Source organism: Lepisosteus platostomus, chromosome 9, assembly GCF_059453375.1.
Source record: "Lepisosteus platostomus isolate fLepPlt1 chromosome 9, fLepPlt1.hap1, whole genome shotgun sequence".
Lineage (NCBI taxonomy): Eukaryota > Metazoa > Chordata > Actinopteri > Semionotiformes > Lepisosteidae > Lepisosteus > Lepisosteus platostomus.
In genome coordinates, this window is record NC_142619.1 from 30,264,511 (window position 1) to 30,285,685 (window position 21,175).

At 38.5% G+C, this 21,175-nt stretch overlaps 1 protein-coding gene across 3 annotated transcripts; it reads right to left on the reverse strand.

The window, feature by feature from the left end:
* Window positions 1–1,191: 1,191 nt before the first annotated feature.
* mkrn1 (makorin, ring finger protein, 1) lies at window positions 1,192–21,165 on the reverse strand. 3 transcript variants are annotated; one of them, XM_088644677.1, is made up of 8 exons: window positions 21,010–21,165; window positions 14,946–15,074; window positions 7,514–7,668; window positions 5,984–6,204; window positions 4,870–5,084; window positions 3,653–3,763; window positions 2,568–2,712; window positions 1,192–2,293 (listed from the first exon to the last, which is right to left on the reverse strand). In XM_088644677.1, exons 1-8 carry the CDS (start codon window positions 21,084–21,086, stop codon window positions 2,081–2,083), a joined length of 1,266 nt encoding a protein of 421 aa, XP_088500803.1. In that variant the 5' UTR covers window positions 21,087–21,165; the 3' UTR covers window positions 1,192–2,080. The 3 variants fall into 3 exon arrangements, with proteins under 3 accessions (XP_088500803.1, XP_088500802.1, XP_088500804.1); XM_088644676.1 differs by having other exon boundaries at window positions 7,454–7,668; XM_088644678.1 differs by lacking the exon at window positions 14,946–15,074 and having other exon boundaries at window positions 7,454–7,668; window positions 21,010–21,116.
* Window positions 21,166–21,175: the final 10 nt, after the last annotated feature.

Below are 21,175 nucleotides of genomic sequence, written 5' to 3' on the forward strand. Positions count from 1 at the left end.
AATGAAAAACTCCAGTACTGTACATGTGTCTCTTGAAGAGTGGTGATATTGATCTACATTTTGATCACAGTGGGAAGACTAGTGGAGTTACCACTTGTGAACAGGATTTTCTGGTGAAGCTGTTGGATCTAGTGGCTAACACATCCAAGATCATATCCAACCATTTCCTGAAAGAAGCAAGAGGATTTTCCTTCAACATCAAGGCTGAGAAGCATGTTCCCTATATATGAAGTGTTCATAGATAACTGTTTGATAGCACCAATTAATGTTTGTGTAAACTGAATTTGACCTCAATTAAACAGATTCATCTGTAGTGAATAATTACTTAGTAATATGTCAGAACCCTTTCAAGCTACTCTTGACAGAAGAATTTACTACACAGTCTTTTTTGGTACCCATCTGTCAGATTTTAAAAAATATGAAATAAAACATATAAAACATTAATCATTTTCAGTGTTTGTAACTCTTTCGATTATATGTTCAGCTTCCTGAGATTGATTATCTTTCTTAAAGCTATAACTGCCCCCAAATTTACAAAAACAATTATGAAGAAATCCACCAATACATACTTTCCTAAACCTTGATAACCAAGTTAAATTTCTGTTTAGCACCAATCCAGGACGGAAACACTTTCATAATTTCTTTAATTCTGAAATGTTTCCAGACGATTTTCTACTTGCAATTAAGAACTGACTTCATTGCATGTAAAGCAAGTTAAAACTTCTTCAGAAAGAAACTGTGGTATCAAAACCCATCTTTTATCACTGTAACTACTATTGAACTTAGATCCTGCTTTTATATTCAGAATCTATTGTTCTGGTGCTTGACATCAAAGATAACATATCCTGAGATATAACAACATACACTGTTTTTAAACTTTGCTTCTAATACCAAAATCCACACTTCTAATACCCTGCGGCATACCTGAAAAGACAGAAGGAAATATATAACAAATCTGTTACCACAGCTGTTGAAGCAGCTGCAAATTATACATAAGACAAATTCAATTGTGGAAACATGCCAATTGATTTGACCCTTTTTTGCCAATACTGGAAAGAAAACGTGTTAGAACATTAAACATTTATAAAGAACATTCAAAAGAATATGTAAAACTTTGACTGAAAAGGGCATGAGGGAGTTGAAAAATCAATTCGCAGTTTGATCAAGAAAATGCACCCAATAAACCTGGGATAATTTGATGAAAATAAACTTTAATCTTCAATTTATGTTGAATGATTCTGCATCATAAAAACCTGAACATATTTTATAAATACACGTTTTATACTGTTGCTGAACACAGAAAAATGAGAAGAGTCTTGTGATTATTTGTTTTGTTTAGTTTTTTACTGCCACAAATCTTTAATGGAATGAAACTAATTTCTTACTGTTGCAGACATCCAGTTTCATGGCTTCTGCACTCAAAATCCAAATCCAAATGAAAATTCTACTTCCAATTCAGTTCTGAGCTGGGACTTGCTATTAGGTACCACAGGTGTTCCTTGATAGTGTGATTCAGTTTTTCCTCAGAATAATACATGGGGAAAATGTACTTAAAAACCCACTTGTGAACACAAAGGTGTGTTCCCACAGTGCAGGAAAAGAGGTCAATTCAAATTTACTTTAAGAGTCCATGTTAAATTCAACCCAACCCAAACTCAGTGCTCTAAAAAATTTACAAGCCTTGTTTACAGATCAAGTTTAGGAATACCACAACCATCACCAGTGCAGTGTTGTAATTAAGACAGTGCATCCAGAGAAACACACAGCCTTTATAACACCTGGGTAGATGATATACAAGTCAAATCCACACCCATGAATTAAATTAAGAAGTTTTATTAATTTTGTTTTTTATCAGTTTTTTCAATAAAGTAACTGGACACTGACAGACTCACAGAATGGACAGGATTCTAGAAAAGGCTTTAGCACAAGTGTACCGACCTGTTTTAGTTCGCATTTTTAATTCATGGCCTGCTTAAAGGCACTGCCACAACACAGGGGAATAAGCTACTGTCCAACACTCACACAAGACAGTCCATACTGGGTACTTGAGAGGGGATGGAGAGGGTTGGGGTGGGGGGTGCTAGAGGTAAACCTCATAATAATCGTCCAACTCTTCGTGAAACAAGTCCCACTCATCTTCCGAATCTGTGATTTCATCATCAGTGCCTGCAGCTAGCAGCATAAGCAGCATCTCACTCAACTCAAAGGTCACAACATCATCATCTTCGTTGTCAAAGGAGTCGGTACTTTCTCGCTCGTCAAATATATCCCAAAGAGGCGTTCGTCTCTGATTCTATAAAAAAGGCACACAAAAAAGACTGCAGTTTTGAAACAATATATGGGAACACTATACAATCTGGAGAAAAACTTAAGCTGCTCAAAAGACAAAATGTTAAGTGGGAGTTAAGCTAATATATTGTATTGAACCCTGGGTGCATTGTAAAATAAAATGAGCATTGCTACAAAATGAAATAATGAATATTAGATTACACATCTTATCTGTTGGCTGGCAGAAAGAAGCTGCTGTTAAACCAGAATTATGGCCAGACGCTCATAAAGAATCTTACCCGGTGTCTCCCTGCCGAGCCCAGCTGCCGCCTCTGTGGCTGCGGCTCTTCCAGACGGCCATCTGGGTAGGCATGCTTATAGAAACAGTTCCCTCCAAAGGGACAAGACCCACGGCCCTCATCGAAATACCTGCACGGCTTGCTGCTACAGTGAACAGACAGGACAGGCAAGCCACCATCACTGAGTTATTCCTCAGACAGCTCAAAACAAAATCGTAGAATTAACTGATTTAGTTCCTGGATGAATTACTGTGCTCTATAGATGTTGTACTGCTGACAATTTAGATACATTCATGGAAACAATGAGAGGTAACCAAAAAATCAGAGTACCATCTGCCACAATTACTACTGTGACTATTTGGATGGAATAGCCTTGTTTTTCATTGAAGTTTGATGAGGTATTTTAACTAAAAATACTTGGGAAGTTTCACTTGATAAAACCTAGAAAACGTGCAGATTTTACTGCACTAAAAAGGTTTGATGATACCAGACTACAAATGAGCAAAAAGGGAACGTCTTAAGTGTTTACGGCAACCCATGATGGAATTCACACTCTATCAGAGACTGTAGAAACATCCTCAGACCTCTTTAGTGAACTGCAAGACAGTGGACACCAACTTCTCAGTGGATTTTTTAATTTTTAAAGCAAGCTGGATTTGAAGTATGTAAAGCCACAAAAAATGCAAATTTGACCACTGCAGACTAGAAAAAACACATTGTGTTCTTAAGCTCTGTTCAAATGTGATAATTATCTCTAGCATACCTCCTATGATTAAGGGGAAAGGCTGCAAGAAATATCTATGCTCTTGTCTGTTAACTTTCACAGTCTAATATCCAAATGAGTATTTATAGGTAATGTGTTAATAAGCATACACCATTTTGAAAATAAAGAACTATAAATGCATCATTTTCTGCTGAAAGATTTCAGCAGTAACAAGCAGATGAAAGTTCTATGAAATATCTGGAAGTGGTTGAAAACATTTCATGCAAAAAAAACCCTTGGGCTCAGTAAAGAGCCAGGTCACGTCAAACAATTCAATCTTGAGAGGATGTGACTCTAATGGGGTCCCTTCCTCTTGTAGTACCTCATTGCATCTTTGTACTTCTGGATAAGTTTCTGTTTATCTTCTTTGTCTTCTACCCAGTATTCACTCGGGATAACAAAATTTGATGTAATTCGACATTCAGGGCAGGATCTATGGAAGACAAGGGCAAATAACATCACCTGAAGAAATAATCCCGATATTTACCAAAATCTAGAAATGGGTGTCTAAATATTCTCATTTATTGGACACTAATACATAAACCCTGTGTTAAGCCTATAAGCACAGACTAGAAACATGGAACTGTTTAAGATGTTAATTCCTTTTTTATTTTTGTCATTTTAAATTACATTTAAAGTGTTATCATATAAGTTGCTTTTTCAAGTGTATTTTAATATTATTGAAGCAAGAAAATCAATATTAGATAATGAGAACCACAGGTGTAGCACAGTAACAAAACGTTGAAAAGAATAAATGAAAGGAGAAATGTAAACACATATTGCACCAGCAATAAGCTATGCAACCTTTTGTCAAGAAATATTAGCCCCTCACTCTTAGAAAATGGAACCTAATATTTAATAATGGTTTATACCACTTTGGCGTGTTAGTTCATATTGGAAAAGGGTCATAGCATTTTGAACATATCAACATGAGAATCGCTAAACCTGTTTCAAAGCAGTTAACACAAATGAGAAACCCTAACCACAGAGAAAATACTAAAGAGCAAGACCATGCACATATACTCAGGCATCAGCTACATGATCAATTTACACAAGAGAGAGGCATGCTAATCTCCAAACAATTCATAGAAGCAGGATAATCTCTGAAGTAATAAGGGACTTCAAGGGATATTTAACATGACAGGATATTTTCCTCTGCTCAGAATGGATTTCATTTTTACTTCAGAAGACACTGCATTTTATATCACAAGGAATCAAACAGATGTGGAAATGTACGATTTATCAAAGTAACAAAATGTCCTAAATATCAAGTTGAACCACAAAAATACTAGTTTGTATTACTGTATGGCTTTTACTTAGGTCATACCTGCCAAACTAGCTTTCAGGTAAAAGCATATTTTCCTTTTAAAAAGACTCGCAGTCACAAAGACTGGAAAAATTCATTCTATGTTGACGCCTGCTGGGATTGTTCAAGTGTGCACTTTCAACAAGAGCAGCAGCCTGGATTAAACACCGATATCTTTTCTCATTATTTGCATGAATTACAGTAGCTTCTCTTTTGCAGGGTTTCTGCCTTACTTGATAATCTTGCTCTCAAACTGCTTGGCGCTTCTCCACTTTCTGATGCACTTTAGACAGTAACAGTGGTTGCAGTTGGAGAGGATTCCAAATCGTCGCTCACTGGGGTTGGCCTTCTCGTACACCACCTCCATGCAGATCCCACACATCATGTCCTTACTGCGCTGGATGGCAAACGAGATCTCCATGTCTTTCTCGTGAGCTTCAATACAGGCCTGGAGGCATCAGGGACAAAACAGGTTGCTAGAACTCATCTTCTCCTAAATCTGTGCGCTCAGAAGAACTGCAAAGTTCTGCAGCTGTGCAAGACATGTAGGAAAGGTTTCAATTCAGGATTTTAGTTAGGCACGTTTTTTTTTTTTTACTTTGCTTTGACATAAATTCTAAAACATACTGCAAACACTGTAGGATCAATGCAACAATGTTTTACTCTTCTTAATCATCACCCTATAATGAGTTAAAGTTAGTTTGTATTTTATGAAGCATAAATATCTGCTTTAGGCTTTAGCTAAACTTAATTTTTTTAACTTCTTTAGATACCTATTCAATCTTAAGCAAATACTCCTACTTTGCCTTACATGTCAAGCAGGAAAACAATCCCAACTTCTGTTTATTAACCACTATAAATCGTAGTACTTCAATTCAATGCATTCAGTTCCTATCACTCATATATTACAAACTGCTGAGAGTCTGGTACTGTAATCCCCTGCCAACCATAAGGGTTACATTCCTGACAACCCTCATGATAGGTAAATCTGCAAATGGTAAACTTGAGACTGAGAAAAATAGGGTTGGAGGAATTTGTGTAATGTAAATTTCGCATATAGCAAGGGATTACTGTATACTGAAGTACCTGAAAAAGTAGCACTAATCAAATATGAAACTGTCCCTAAGACTTACACAGGTTGTAACTTTTATTCAAACCCTTGTTTTAAAATACCCAAATTTTTTTTGAATGACAAAATACTGACTTTTTTCATGGCCTCTAAATTTTCTGGAGTGACCAAAAATGTCTTTTGACCAAAATTCTTTTCAGCCATAACAGCCAAAATTGAAAGTCCGATGCAATACATGTTGCTACATCCGACGAGCAAGGGTGCAAAACAGAACTTGCTTTGATGTGCTGCGATCTCTGAGTGGAGTCGGAGGGGTGGAGGACTTGCAGACCACACATATCACAGGCGTCCCCATGGAGATAGGCACAGTTCACCCCGTATCGACACTCCCCAACAGCCGCATATGGACACAGCTGTTTCTTCAGCTCCTTGTCCGCCTGCTCCTTCTCATACTCTTCCTCAATCACTGGCCCTGGACCCTCCGCCAGCACAGGCTCAGCTGCAGAAGCACAGAGCATCAACAGATTTCACATACATTCTGCCTAGAGCCTACCTGACACTCCCACTGAAAACGAAACAGCCTACAGCTGCCTCCTCCATTCGCAAGTCTGAAGGTCCCACCTGCTTGCTTTAATGGGGAACTGCAAGGCTATTTTTACATCTCAGGGTTAGAAAGAATGAGCATTGGTGGGTGAATTTCAAACCACAATAAAAGTAAAATGTGCACAGTAAACATATGTCAATACATTTCATGCCAGATAAATGCAGTGAAACTAACAGGATGAGTCAGAAATATCAAAGCTGAAAAATGTTCTTCAGAGCCAGATATGGCAACCATTCCCTTTTTAAATGCCCGAATATCCATTTTAACTGGTGTTTTGGATGTTTTTTTAATCCAACTAAAAAAAAATTAGCTTTGCAACCAACGTGTTGCCATTTAGATATTCTGATACCTAGTTTTACATCCACCCTTCTTTGAGCATCAGTTTTAAATGAAAAATTAGCAAAACATTATTAAGAGTGTCACTATGTCCGGTGTATTACCAAAGTTTTTTTTCTTCTTCTCATTTACACAAAAGCACTAGTCATTTGGCTCCCGAGTTGCTCAACTAATAAAGGCACTTGCTCCAAGCACAGGAGGTCTCCAATCCAGACACCCAGACATGAAAGAATGGAGCATTCCAATAGATAACCATGTCTGGGATTAAGCAGCCAAGCTCTCGCAGCTCCATGGAAACACCAGTTTCTGCAATTTCCAGCATACCGGCTAGCTCATGGCGCCCTCACTGAAGGACATCATTCTCTTCCTACACATTCTTGCAGAGCTCGATGCATGTCAAAGAAAAATAAAAGATGAAGTGCCCTTCTGACCCGCCCACCCATTGAGCCAATCTACACACTTTTATTTGCCTTGTGCACAACCCACACAGGTGGCTGCCGTGAGCCAAGACAAAGGCTGTTCTCAAATCCAGATCGGGTGGAAATGCAATGAAAAACATATTCAGCACCTCGAAAAAAGAATATTCAACCAAATTCAACAAAACTGAGCTGAGTGCGAGACCTGAAAAAGCAAGGCCACACTAAATGAATGAGAATTTACTCAATTTGTGATAAACAATAACAATGACACACCACAAAAAGGAGAACTGAAAATTAAACTTTTCAAGGCACTACTGGCAAGAGCTGGATCTTCACTCCCTTTTACCATTCAGTCACCCGGATTCTGAGTTTAAAACCAATCAACTCACCACGCCCACAGTACGGCTGCCCTGGCACAAACTCGGCGGCATTGACCCAGTCTACAGCACCTGAGCCGTGTGGGTGCTCCACACCTTCAGCTCTACCGCTGGGTCCACTGGACTTTGTATCCGAGGTGCTGTCAGAGGAGGTGATGAAATTCAGTGGCATCATTGGCTTGGGGCCATCCAGGCTTTCCTGCTTGGGTGGTTTTGTGTGGTCATACCTATGCAGCAAAAGAACATACACAAATAAACCAGCAGCCATATCACCCTGCAACTCACAACTGGCAGCCCACTGAAGCTCAACAGGTGTGAGCCTAGTCAGTACCTGGATGGGAGACCTGCTGGGAAAAACTAAGGTTGCTGCTGGAAAAGGTGTTAATGGGGCCAGCAGGGGGCGCTCGTACCCCACGGTCTATGTGGGTCCTAATGCCCCAGTATAGTGATGGGGACACTATGCTGTAAAAAGGCGCCGTCCTTCGGGGGAGACGTAAAACCAAGGTCCTGACTCTGTAGTCATTAAAAATCCCAGGGCATTTTTCAAAAAGAGTAGGGTTGTAACCATGGTGTCCTGGCTAAATTTCCCATTGGCCTTTACCATTCATGGCCTCCTAATAATCCCTCTCTATGAATTGGCTTCATTATTCTGTTCTCCTCCCCACTAAAAGGTGATGTGTGGGGAGCATTCTGGCGCACTATGGCTGCTGTCATCATCCAGGTGTTGCTGCACATTGGTGGTGGAGGGAAGTCCCAATTACCTGTAAAGCGCTTTGAGTGGAGCGCTACATAAGTTTAAGCAATTATTATTATTAAACACTCCCTATGCAATGCATATTTCTTACACAGCTAAGCCCGTTAATGCTTCTGCTTTTGGACACTGGCTCTTACTCACCCAGATGTGAATTTAAAACACACCTCATATTCGTTAAATATAAATACATATATACACTATATAAATAAATATATACACTCAGCCTACCCAAAAGGACATATATATATACACTGATTATATATAAATTTGCGAGAAAATGTTTCCGAACCCTTTGGAATTACCTGGATTTCTGCATTAATTACTCATAAAAATGGGATCTGATCTTCAACTAAGTCACAATAAGAGCCAAACACAATCTGCTTAAACTAATAACACACAAACAATTATACAGGAACCTCTTGAACTTGCCAAAGTCTCTGTTCATGTGTCCACTATAAGAATAACACTGAACAAGAATGGTGTTAATGGAAGGACACCACGGAGGAAACCACTGCTCCCCAAAAAACACATTGCTGCACTATGTTTAGAGGAAAAAAAGCACTGCACACCAACACCAAAACCTCATCTCAACCATGAAGCATGGTGGAAGGAGCATCATGGTTTGGGGCTGCCTTGCTGCCTCAGGGCCTGGACAGCTTGCTATCATAGAGGGAACAATCTCAACCCAATTGAGATGCTGTGCCATAACCTGAAGAGAGCTGTTCACCCAAGGAACCCCAGGCATATCAATGAACTGAAACAGTTTTTTAAGGAGGAATGGTCTAAAATTCCTCCTCACCATTACGCAAGCCTCATCAGCAGCTACAGGAAATGTTTGTTGGAGGTTATTGCTGCTAAAGGAGGTTCTACCAGTTACTAAATAAAAGGGATCACATATTCACAGTCCAGGCTGGAAAAAGCGTTTAAACGATGTGTTCAATATTGACGAGACGAACTACAATTGTGTGTTATTAGTTTAAGCAGATTGATCTTCATCGAAGTCACAATAATAGATAGACACAGACCACATTGTTATGAGTAATAAATGCAGAAATCCAGGTAATTCCAAAGGGTTCCGCAGCTTTTTCTTGCAACTGTATACACTGATTCAAAAGGGGGGAAACCAAACTATTTATAATATAACTATCTTGGCTAGGTCATCTCACTTCTTTTGGTATTTGAATACAGACAGAATTCATTTCCTACAGATTCAGGAATAATTGACTGTAAGACTTTTTGCTTCTAACTTATAATACCAATTCTCTTTCATTTCCACTTCAAATCTCTACACCATTCTTTTTCTTATTTTTGAATATTCTAATCTCTGCTTCGCTTCGTAAGCTACCAATTGTGTTTTTATGCAGCTAGCTATGTTCATGAGAGTGTTAAGATTTTTGTCTATTTTGTCTCTCATGCCTAATACATCTCAGCACTGCTGTCGGGCTTTAATAGGTGAAGTGGATAGCATAATTTGGGATATATAAACCCAGTCATGCCTTGTGCAAGAGAAGAGAAAGACAGGATGGCAACTAGAGGGCACTGACTGAGAACCTTGAGGGAGACACCATGAACACCTTCTCCGCTCCAGAGAGGAAACACGTAAAATCCCCTCTTTTAGGCAACCAGATGCGATTTTATTATTGTATTAATTTTAAAGCATCTGCTGTCCCCCCTTTTTGAACCTAGAGAAGAGAAACTGACCTTTCTACCTCCAAAAAAGGGAAAAGCGTACTAAAGACTTTTTTTTTAATTTGTTTATTGTCATTTCACCCCAATAAGTTCTCTTACATTACTCACCTGTCTAATTACGTCAATGTACTGCTCTAGTATTAGCTGGATCTTGATTTTGCATGTGAATTAACACAAACCAGCCATGGACACCATTATAATCTGCTCTATTAGAATCCCAGCACATGTTATCCCAGTGGCGTGAAGGTGGCACTGCACCACCAAGTCGTTCAATCATCAGGAGCACTGACGCTTGCATCCAAAAATAAAATGGCAAGTAAAAAAAGATTTGAGTCCTGCACATTCTATACTCTTGGGACAAGAGGATTGCAAATGGAGTTATAGAAAAGATGCAGGGCACACTAGATGACATTCCCCTCTACTTGTTCCCAGTGTATACTAAGAATTGGCTTTATTGAATATTGCCTTTCAATGTACCTTCATATGTTAAAAAGACCATTCTAACCATTTGAGAATAGTTGCCAATTGATTTGACCATTCATTTCTTGAATGTTTCATCTCAATATCTCCAAACTCGATGTAGCACCTTGGCACTTATGCCATCATACCCTACTTTTTTTACCTGCAGGAAATGTCATTGTATTTATATAAATACCCCAAAACATGTTTGTGCAACTCAAAAAGTTTTTAAAATACATCTCATGTTCTTATAAGAAGATGAGATTCAATTATTTTTCTAGTCCCCCCCCCCAATGTAAGTCTCCAGACAAGGGAAGAAATCAAACGCTAATCTTTAAAAAGGGAGGGAATAACGTTCTTTAGTTCTCATTTTCAGAGTGTAGTTTAACTTTAGTAGCACATCAATCTGTGTAACAAATGAAAAGTCAAATGTCAGAATCACACTGCAGATTTAGATCTCTGTTTTCTCTCCTCTTTGGAACAGAAAAGGAGAAACTAGACGTCTCTATAGAAAGATACTTAAATACTTATTTTCACATTTTGCCCATTTGTCTTGGTTTCTACTTCACAAGCCATTTCGCTCAAATACCAATTTAAGTTAAATCCATTTCTCTCTTAAAATGCAATGTTATACCATGACTGCAAACCAACTGTGCTAAAAATAAGGTTTCATCAAGACAACACAGGATTTGAATCCTACAGTACCCTGAGTTATCCACAACTTTCAGCTCCTACAGTTAAAATGTTAATGTTAACCTTGTAATCCATTTCAATTCAAGCTTTATCCTTCTCTGGGGGTAATTTGTTTCCTGGCATAGTCCAATACAACAATAAAACAAAGAAAACAAACATTACCACCAGAGATGGTACAACAGTTTTACAGGAGATGAGGGAGTCACTTTACATTGTTTGAGAGAATTACTGAAGGGGGGGAGGTGATTACTTTTACACCTGGGGACAGAGCCGTCTCCCAGATGGCAGTAGCGTAAATACACATTATAAATAAAAAGCTGTTAACATATGAAAACAAGTCATGTATCTCATTCCCTTCTAAGAATGGAAACCCTTCACCTTTTGTGTACAACGTAACAACAAATATTACCTGTACAGAATTTCACATAACTGAAAAAAAACAAAAGACAGGCTGGGGGAGAGTGCCAATAAGCAAAACAAACCCGGTAAGACTTTCAAATTTAAGCTTTCTGCAATTGCTATGCAGACTGCAGTGTGTCCTAGATGAATGCAGTTAAAATCATTGGAGCTTAATCTACTGCTCCAGGCAAACCATTCGCCAAAGACCTAAAACAGAAAAAGTCAGGCAGAATTAACATAGAGGTTTAAGCTCCTTGTATGGTGTGAATGCGATTACAGACGGCCTATAAATATACAAATTATGAAGCCTGACATGAAAACGAGCTCCTAAATATATCCGTGAACACAATACATCATACAATTTGAAGAGCATATTCAAGCTCAGTCCTTATACAGCTGCTCCACAAACCTGTAAAATTGAATCCAGATGCAAATACATACACAGAAGATTAGCAACATATCATCACATTACCTATAGTGTACACAAAGCAAGAAAAAAAATCAGCAGTGCAACATGCATTTTAAATCAAACAAACGTATACAGAAACTCCAGTGATTCCCAGACCTCCAATTTAACTCTTTATTAAAACCCTGTTCTGGTCAATTCCAAGTGACTGACCTTTCTTTTTAGTCCAAAATCAGCTGTGAAAAAGGCTTCATGATGACCCTACTGCACTGCTCCTGGAATAAGGAAAGTCATCTGACTATTCTCAACAGGTGAACTTAATCCCTTCTATGAAACGAGCTTCAGATCCAACTGAATTCTGGCGACTGCTTTTCAGTGGAATGTAATCAAGCACATTCAAGATGCTGTAGCTCTTTACTAATACTGAAACCTGAAAAAAAGTTTCAAATTCACCAAACATTTATGTTCCTACAATGTGCTACTAACACTTTTCTAATTAAAAAGGCATAGGATAAATTATATTCTAATTACAGTGTGTTTTGAAAAAAGCTAATATTTGAATAAACAGTACAAATCCTCATACTCAACTGTCAACTCTCTGACCTTTGGTATGAATGACAGTGACTTCTAATGTTCAGATGATCCTAAAAAGGATCAGTGATCATCCAGTCCTGCTATTTTTTCAGAACTACAGCCAGTCTTTGATAAAAGGAGAGACAGAAAAGGGGCTGACTGCTGGATAAAGAGGGAAAGCAGCAGCTCAATAGTTGGGAGTCAAGATAGTGGTGACTGTATTGATCTAGTATTGACAGGAATTTCATTTCATTACACTGTTGGAATAATTCTATTTCACAAATACCTTAAAGCACTGCAGAAGAATTAGATCAAATCAGCTTATCTGCACTATAAATAGAGCAAAGGTATTTTTCCCATATTCAAACATAGTAAGAAATAGCAGATTTAAGAGTAGTAACGTAAATCAAGATAATCAAAAAATCCATGTAGAGAAAATGCGAAATATCAGCAAATTTTCGCGAAATATCAATGTGGAATTCCAAAGTATACAAAAATGTTAACCCAATAAAGGGCTTTAGAAAAGAGTGAAATACAACTAAACAAAGGGTACTACAAAGCAATCAATATTATTTCCAACAGTGCTGGCATAACAGCCCAATTTCTTAGACACAATGGTACAACATGACAGTACTCATTGACAGTGTGTGGTAGGTTGTTGGCCTACCACACACACAGACAACATCAACAACAGAAATGTTGGTATTTCCCAATAACATAAACATACGAGTTAAGACCAAAAGAAAGAGAAAGATCAGATCACTTTATTGGCCATATATAATTTCTTGTATTAGGAATTTGTTTTTTCACACACCCCAACTTGCTCTCCATAAGACACACAGACAGGGAGAGAAGCTTGGGGTCAGAGCGCAGGGTCAGCCATTTATGTGCACTCCTGGATCAGTTGGGGTTAAGGGTCTTGCTCAGGAGCCCAACAGAGTAGGATTCCTCTGCCGGCTGTGGGATATGAACCAGCAACCTTCCAGCCACAGGAGCAGATCCTTAGCCACAGAACTACCGCACCGCCCTCAGTGGTGGTGATAAGTGATAATATGCAATATAATTTTGCTTTAGTATTTTCCATTCAGATAAAATAATTTCATTTTGTCATATAAATATACATAGTTTTCCAAATTAGAAATGGATACAACCACTTGATAATTTAGGCCTATATGTCCTATATCTTCACTGTAAAAAACGTTTGTTTAAAAATATATTTTAAATCATTCACAAAATTATAAAAAATGTATTAAACCTCAAGTTTTAATTGAGTAAAAGTGACTAAACTCACACTACCATATGCTTAAGGTCTGTTAATTGTAACAATTTTATGGCTTATTTCAATTTGTCAGATCAGCTATCTAGAAAAGGCCCTTCTTTCATTGACCAAATTAACTTGTTTAAACACAAATATTGTACTTCAACCAGTTACCATATTAACTGCTGTAATTGTTTCAAGAAGTCAAATGTCAAAACTATACTTTTTGTAGGAAAAAGCCTACAAATTTGCTTATAGATGAGCTAAACTCATTTCAGGTCTTGACACCCCTCTCAAATTCCATAACAATACAATTAATCATCTTCTATCGACTTTTCAGTAGGGAAAATATACTCCACTACGCACGTTAAAATTCAAAATATATGGAATTCAAAGGGTTGTCTCGCAAAACGATAGCATTTTGTAGTACTGTGGAAGAAAGCAGCTTAGCCATTAAATTCAATAACCTAGTCTGGGTCAGAGCACATTCCGGCATCACACTACACGACTTTTACTAGGATTTTCATTCGTAGCCTTCATTTACACAATCGTAAGAAAATCACAGCGAGTTGTAAAGAGTCGAAGAACGCGCCAGTTACCATCGGTTGTGTAGTGACAGCCCTAGCAATTCAGTCATAGCACTCTTAATAGCCCCTACGACCCTCTGCGACTCGCCAAGACAAAATCAAACTGGTTTGATTTTCTCGTAGCGAGTCGCAAGTCATAGGGGTGGGCAGTGATCCAGATGTGTACTTGAAAGATATGGCCATTACTTTACACTTAATAGCACAATACTAATTTGTTTACAGTATGTTTTAAAGGTGTTTTATATTTTTAACTGTTATAAAGAATAATTATATTTTTGAAGATGTTTTACTTGTGGAAGTAAAAAATGCGTTACATGCTTATTCTTCATGTTGTTTACTTTCGTGTGGTGCTCCTCTTATTCCGCTGTGCTCCACGTTGATTGGCTGCTAAAATGAGGTGACCTCGCGGTACTTTCGCGGCACCATCCAAGATTTGGAACCATGATGAAAGTGTCGGAATCGTGTAATTAGTCACCCCCTGCGATTCCTAGTCGTATAATCCGACGGCAGCTAGGACAGAGAAGGCAGCGAGATTCAGCAACTGCAGTCGTTAAGTCGGACATGCTCTCCGACTAGAAAACGTGTCGAGTCATGTAGTGCGACGCCGGCTTTCCAAAACCATTGAGAAAAGCACAAGGAAGTGTACCACGAAGAACACCATCTCATCAGTTAAACAACATGATTACCTGCAACGGTCCCCATAAGCGCAGCATCCTTTCTGGAAGTACTTGCAAATCATGGCTGGTTTGCTGCTGGTGAGATCATGGGAGTATCGGCAGTTGTTCCCTTCTTTGCAAACCCCATGTATGAAATACCTAAACCACAGGAAGAAAGGGCACAAATCACGCCTTGTCAAACGGCACATTTACTTCGAGGCAGTGATAACGTCTTGAAAGACGAAGAACGCCAAAACGAAAATCTAAAAAAAAAACGTCCAAGGAAGAGAAGAAAATAAAAATTGTACTTCACTTCCACTAGGAATGTTTTATTAAGGGCTGCTGAGTGGCGTGACCAGCACGGGTTCGAGTTCTCCCATCTAGACAACACAAGTTCGAGGCCGGGTCATGTCACTAGCCCACTGTGACTGGGATTCCCCACGCGCCGACGCACGACTGGCAGAAATAATCTCAGGAGGTAAGCAGCCACAGATCTTGCTCAACTGTGACAGACCTCTCCAGTCGGCCCTACGTCTCCTTTGCAGTTTGCAAGGTGTCAAATGGATGTCGGGGGCAATTTTATTCTCTCCTGCACAGGCCCACAATTGCTGGAGCACAGCTGAAGAGGCAAGTCCAAACTGAGACGGAATATAACAAAAAATGTTCAGCGATTATTAATATCTTAACCCAAACAAGCATTTCTTAGCAATGCTAAGGAAGACAATCTTGTGTCTAAGCCTATCTGTCACACAGAGTATTCCAAATGGTTAGTGGGATCTTAATTATTCGGATTAGGACTGACAGGGCAACCTTAATCAGTTTTTCATCTTATTGACTCACAGATAAAGCCGTATGAAACAATTACGTGACTTCAGCTGAAGAGGATGAGTTAAAAATAACAGATTGGGAATGGTTCAGACTTAAAATAATTTCACTTTTCTGACTGACCCTATTTTATTTTCTGACCCCAATTTCTTACTTCAAGAAGAATTTAAATTGCACACAGTGCACTGTGTTATCTGGAGAAAATACCACTTGTTGAAGTTAACCAACAAAGAAGAGGTTTCTTTTCTCATTTTCAGTTTGCCTTTTCAGTTTCACAAAAAAAAAAAACTGCTTTGCAATTAAAGGTCTTGAATAGACTCAAAGGAAAAAAATAAATTTCCTCAGCTGTTAGGATCGCCCAGTGATTTAACCTAAATTTGCATCACCCATAAATATGCATTTTCAAGAGCAAGTTTAAAATTCCTGACACATCTGATCCTTTCAGACAAAACTGCAAAAGTGTAATGCCTTCAAAACAGATTCATGCAAATATAAATCATTAAGCATATCAAATACTCTCCACAAATCGGAAAATGGGAGAATCCGATCCAATACTTTGGGCGGATTGCTGCAAAAAAGGTGTTAGATAGATACTAAGAAAGCCAAACATGTGCTAATTATTGACATAAAAGGCTGGACAACCAGAAGCCAAAATGTAAAACACCCCCAACATTACTGTACACTGCCTAGGCTTTGTCTGATTTCTCAGAAATTAGTTTTGCATCCAAGCAGTCATGTTTTGCATAGAGAAACAAAAAAAACATTAAACATTTAATAAAATACATAATCATCACACACCACTCTTTACAGGAATCAAGACATATGACCAGAACTTGTCTGGTTACTCCGCCCCCAATCTCCGCACAGGAAGACTGTTATACCAGACAGCTATTCCATACTGCATGACACTTCATACTAGAGAACTGAAAAGGGGACAGAATCTAACTATTAGCACCCATAGCCCAAAAACTGCAAAGTAGATAACCTTATTACAAATTAAGTCATGATGTGCCTTCCAAGCCAGATTAGAATCTATGTATATTCCCAGATATTTATAGTATGTAACTTGCTTAATGAACCCATTATGAATTAAGACTGTGGAAGGATATCCATCCTGTTCAAGACCAAAGACCAACCATCTCTTCCCTTCTTAAAAAATCATTTAAAATCCAGGAATGCTGGTCACACCATGCAGCCAAATTAACTGTTCGGACATAGACTGGGGTCATTAGCATTCATCAGAGAAAGATAAGGTTGAAATCATCAGTATCTTTGATTAAGACAGGTTTTCACAGGAAGGAGTATAATATAGATTTTCCATACTACAGGAATAATGTGCATGCCTACAGACATCTGGAAAATCGGTGCCCACAGTGGATCTACTTCTTTTGCACAGAACTTCAAATTAATTGCACTAATGTTACCAGGACCAGTTGCCTTACACACATTTGTACACCAAAATAAATATTTACGATCTAGCCTACACTAAAGATAACCCTGTCTGAACTGTTATGTGAAAATTACTTAAGAATACTAAAACATTTATCAGAGGTGTCTGCTTTATCGTACCTGGTAAAAAACAAACATTTAGTTTGTTTGAAAACTGAAGCTCAATCTCAGTTGCTAACAGTTCCCTGATTAAGGACATTCCCATCACTCACTTCATGCTGTCCCAGAGCTTTCTAGGGTTCTAACTTTAAATGCAGCTCAAAATGCTACTTAAGTGCATGTTTTGCCTCTCTAGGTTCCCTTTTTTTTCCCGTTTTGCATATGTGGACAAGGCAAAGGCTTTATAAGTTTGAATCAATTTTCGAGTATATTACTGGACTAAATCTGAGATGTTGGAAAAGCATTAATATTCTATATTTGGCTTTGAAGAATGGTGTCTGGGCCACCATTTAAGATTTCCTGATAAAACTGTCACTGTTAATGGCCACACTTGATGATCACTGACCATACTTAAATCAGATAAGCACACAATTCAATAACTGTAACAAGACATCCTTTCTGTTTTAGTCAAAAAACGTGTGTTGCTACAAGCACGATTTCTCATTTATAGGGCTACAGGAAAAATGCAGATACTTCTCTGATTCAGGGTGGATGGGAACACTGTCTAATCAACAGTTTAAATACTGAATGACCGTGATTTTAAATGCAGGATGCTAATAATTTTGTTTGCAACTAGCTATCCTAACTTCAGCTCTAACTGTACACGCCCATTTAAAAATGTAATCAAAAAGAAATTAAATAAGAAGCTGGCGAACAAAACCAGGGATAGTGACATGTATTTAAAGTCACCTGTGAAACACTCCACAGCCAAAATCTTTTACTTTTTTTTTCTTTTCAGTATGGAATAAATCTCTATTCCTATGCATTTAATGTCAGCTTCCCTAAGGTAGCCGAGCTAAAACATATTACACTAGCAATTTATTATTGCTGAAGTCAGGCCCTCTGACATGCATTTTTACAACAAAGCAATTATAATTATTGACAAGCTCTGCATAGGAGCTGTACTGTGCTGTGATAGGAATGGCTGATGAAGGACTCTGGGCAGGATCATATAGCTAACAGTGCAGGTCCACACAAACACAGGTGGTTCTTCATGCTCTTTGCATTTGTATAGTGCTCGTCAGCCCAAAGGATCCACTTGCTTCATCCACTACTGCAATGGAGCACCCGTGTGGGTGAAACAGCCAAAACACACAGCAGATCCACTACACACCAGATGATAGGGGAAAGGAAGGAATGACGTCAGAAGTATTAACGAGGGCATTGGGAAGGGCAGATTGTGCAAATCCAAACTGGAAAATGTTCAAGACACCAGGGTCAACATCCTTACAACCAATGCAATAGGATTTTTTAATGGCCAAGCAGTTGAAGCTGTGGTCCTCATAGGACAATATACATTCTAGAGCGATGGGAAGAACCAATTCAGAGCTGAAACTCAATTTTCCTTAAAAATCTCTAACCGGGCCAGATCCACTATTCCCGAGATCAGCTGAAAGAAGGCTACAAAGTGCTAACACGACTCTTACTTAAAACAGTCAGAAAAGACAGAATTTGTTTTTGCATTAAATATTGCTTTTTTTCCTCACACAACTGGATGTATTCCCTCAGGATTATATAGTGAAACAAATCCAACATTATCCATATCCATGAAGCAAAATTTTGAAAACGCTAATACCAAGTAATTGCCTCGCTCCAGAAAAATCCCAAAAGCAAACAGAAAACGCTGTAACTCATTATGAAGCAAATTCATTAACAAGCTAGAGTCCAATTAGGACAATCTGCAAAAAGACCAACAAATCCAGTCACTGAGGTAGACCTCCATCCTTAAAACTAGAACATGATTTCAACATGAAAAAAAACTTCTCATAATTGACAAAATACCTATATTTAGACTCAGAAACAACGGCCATAATTTAAACACTGGAATTCCATCGTGAAAGCTAGATATATTGTTCCAATGCAAATTAATTTAGCTTCAGCTTGTTTAAATCTAGTCGGTAAAGCTACACACTGGAGTTCTATTTTCTTCTCTTGGCAGATTATCATCATCACCTACCCATTACAGAGCACTGTGAAATATTACAGGTAGGTCAATAACTTTATGGAACAAGGTGATAAAATTCAGCACAGGAACCTGGTTCATGGCTAATCTGAAAATGGATTTATTAACTTTACATTAAATATTTTGCTTTCTTTTTTTCTAAAACGGCAGAGCAACATGAGAAATCAGGCTACCCAAATAAATAAAAAAACAGCTTTTCCTAAAAATGACCATGAGGCCATAATCACGGTCTTGGTTACAAGAAGTTTCTCAACTGATTTTCTACAGCAAGGAATCAGGGAGATCCATGAGCAATCGACCAATGTCCAAACACGGGTCTCCTGAAAGCTCAGGGCTCAAGATACTTTCTGTCGATGCCAATTTAATCGGCAGCATTCAGAAATAACTGACATTGCAGCCAACTTTCATTTCCACTGCCCAGCGGTTCACGTGGAGAAGGGAGAAACTGCTTCACCAGTTGAATTAAGGGGGAAACTTAAAGAACCCTACCTAAGGGTCTCCTTACATTAAAATGGTGAGGCAATTTCTCACTTTCTGCGATAGGCTGAGCAGTGAGGCTGGTAAATACATAATGGGTGCTGCTCTGGAACGGTGGATGAAGTCCATTCCCTCCTAAATGTAAAACAGTTCCAGATCCTTCACAAATAAAAGCACTATATAACTACAAATAACCTATTATTTGTGTTAAAGAATCACCTTCATGTGACAAAATGTAAAGCCTGAAGTAACCCACTGAAGCTTGACTAAAGGGGCAGTGTAAAGCTATGCTTTGTTCAATGTCTTAAGAAGAAATGACTAAAGTGTCAAGAAAGATTAAACTGAAAAGGTGTAAGAGATTAATACTTAGGTCCCCCCACAGTGATTAGTACCATTAAGTTCTTTGTCCTTAAGGAGCTATGGCTGCATATTTAAAATATAAATTATGCCAAATACATCCATCTTTGTAACTGTGGGCATACAGTATTTTCAAGTCCTTTATCCATAACTGCTCACCTTATAAATGAACTGCTTACAAAATATGCTCAAAACCTAAGGTTTTCAAAACAAAGCACCTGGGTTTTGTTCTCCATAACATTCACACTGACCAGATTAATCGGTTAAAGAAACCATCGCGGCAAAGATTAGCTGTGTACAAAACTGCTAAATTAGATAATGCAATTAGCTTGCTATTATCCTTTTCTTTTTTTAGGACTAAACGCGATGCATTTTTACTGTATTCCCAGCTAGTACAAAGTCAAGCCAGTATTTCCTGATCGCTATAAACAACTGACCGTGTCCACCTTCCCAATGCGATACACAAAAAAAGGATGTAATGAAATAATCTTTGTCGGCTTTGAGCTTTCCTGTACTTCTTAATGTACAGCCAAGTGTAGAATCATGGTTTGCATTTCGTATCACATTTGCCTTTGGTAGACCAAGAAAACGCAATATCATAAACCGATTCTGCTGTCTTCATGAAGTATTCTTGCAAAATGTAGTCGACAGCCTTGAAAACTGTAGCCTATTGTTTTGCTAACACATACCCTCTCTGTTTACTTGCAAGTGCGGGAGACAGCCGTTACGAGTCACAAACAATTAACACTACTCAAACGTATCGCTGTCATCCGTGTTTTGCTAAAGTTTTTGATGCCACTTATCCTGCACTCCGTAAAACACATACAATTCTATCACAATTTTTCATTATTTAGTTTAATTCACCTGCAGATGACGTGCTTCGTCCAGCCTCCTCCTGTTATTGCTGGAGCCGCTGTTGATGCCGCCGCTGCCTCCGCCATTACTGTTTATCTTGAAGCTCTGAAGCCGGATCTTCCGGCGAGCCGCGCTCACGATCGGAAGTCTTCGGAAAGCCGACTGCCGGGAGTCA

Coding starts and splice junctions, on each gene's coding strand:
- mkrn1 (XM_088644676.1), bottom strand. CDS start 21,086: ATGGCGGAGGCAGCGGCGGCATCAACAGCGGCTCCAGCAATAACAGGA. Junction 7,669..14,945: donor GCTTATGGGGACCGTTGCAG/GTAATCATGTTG, acceptor TTTGCTGCATAG/GTATGACCACACAAAACCAC. Junction 3,764..4,869: donor TTTGAGAGCAAGATTATCAA/GTAAGGCAGAAA, acceptor TGTCTTCCATAG/ATCCTGCCCTGAATGTCGAA.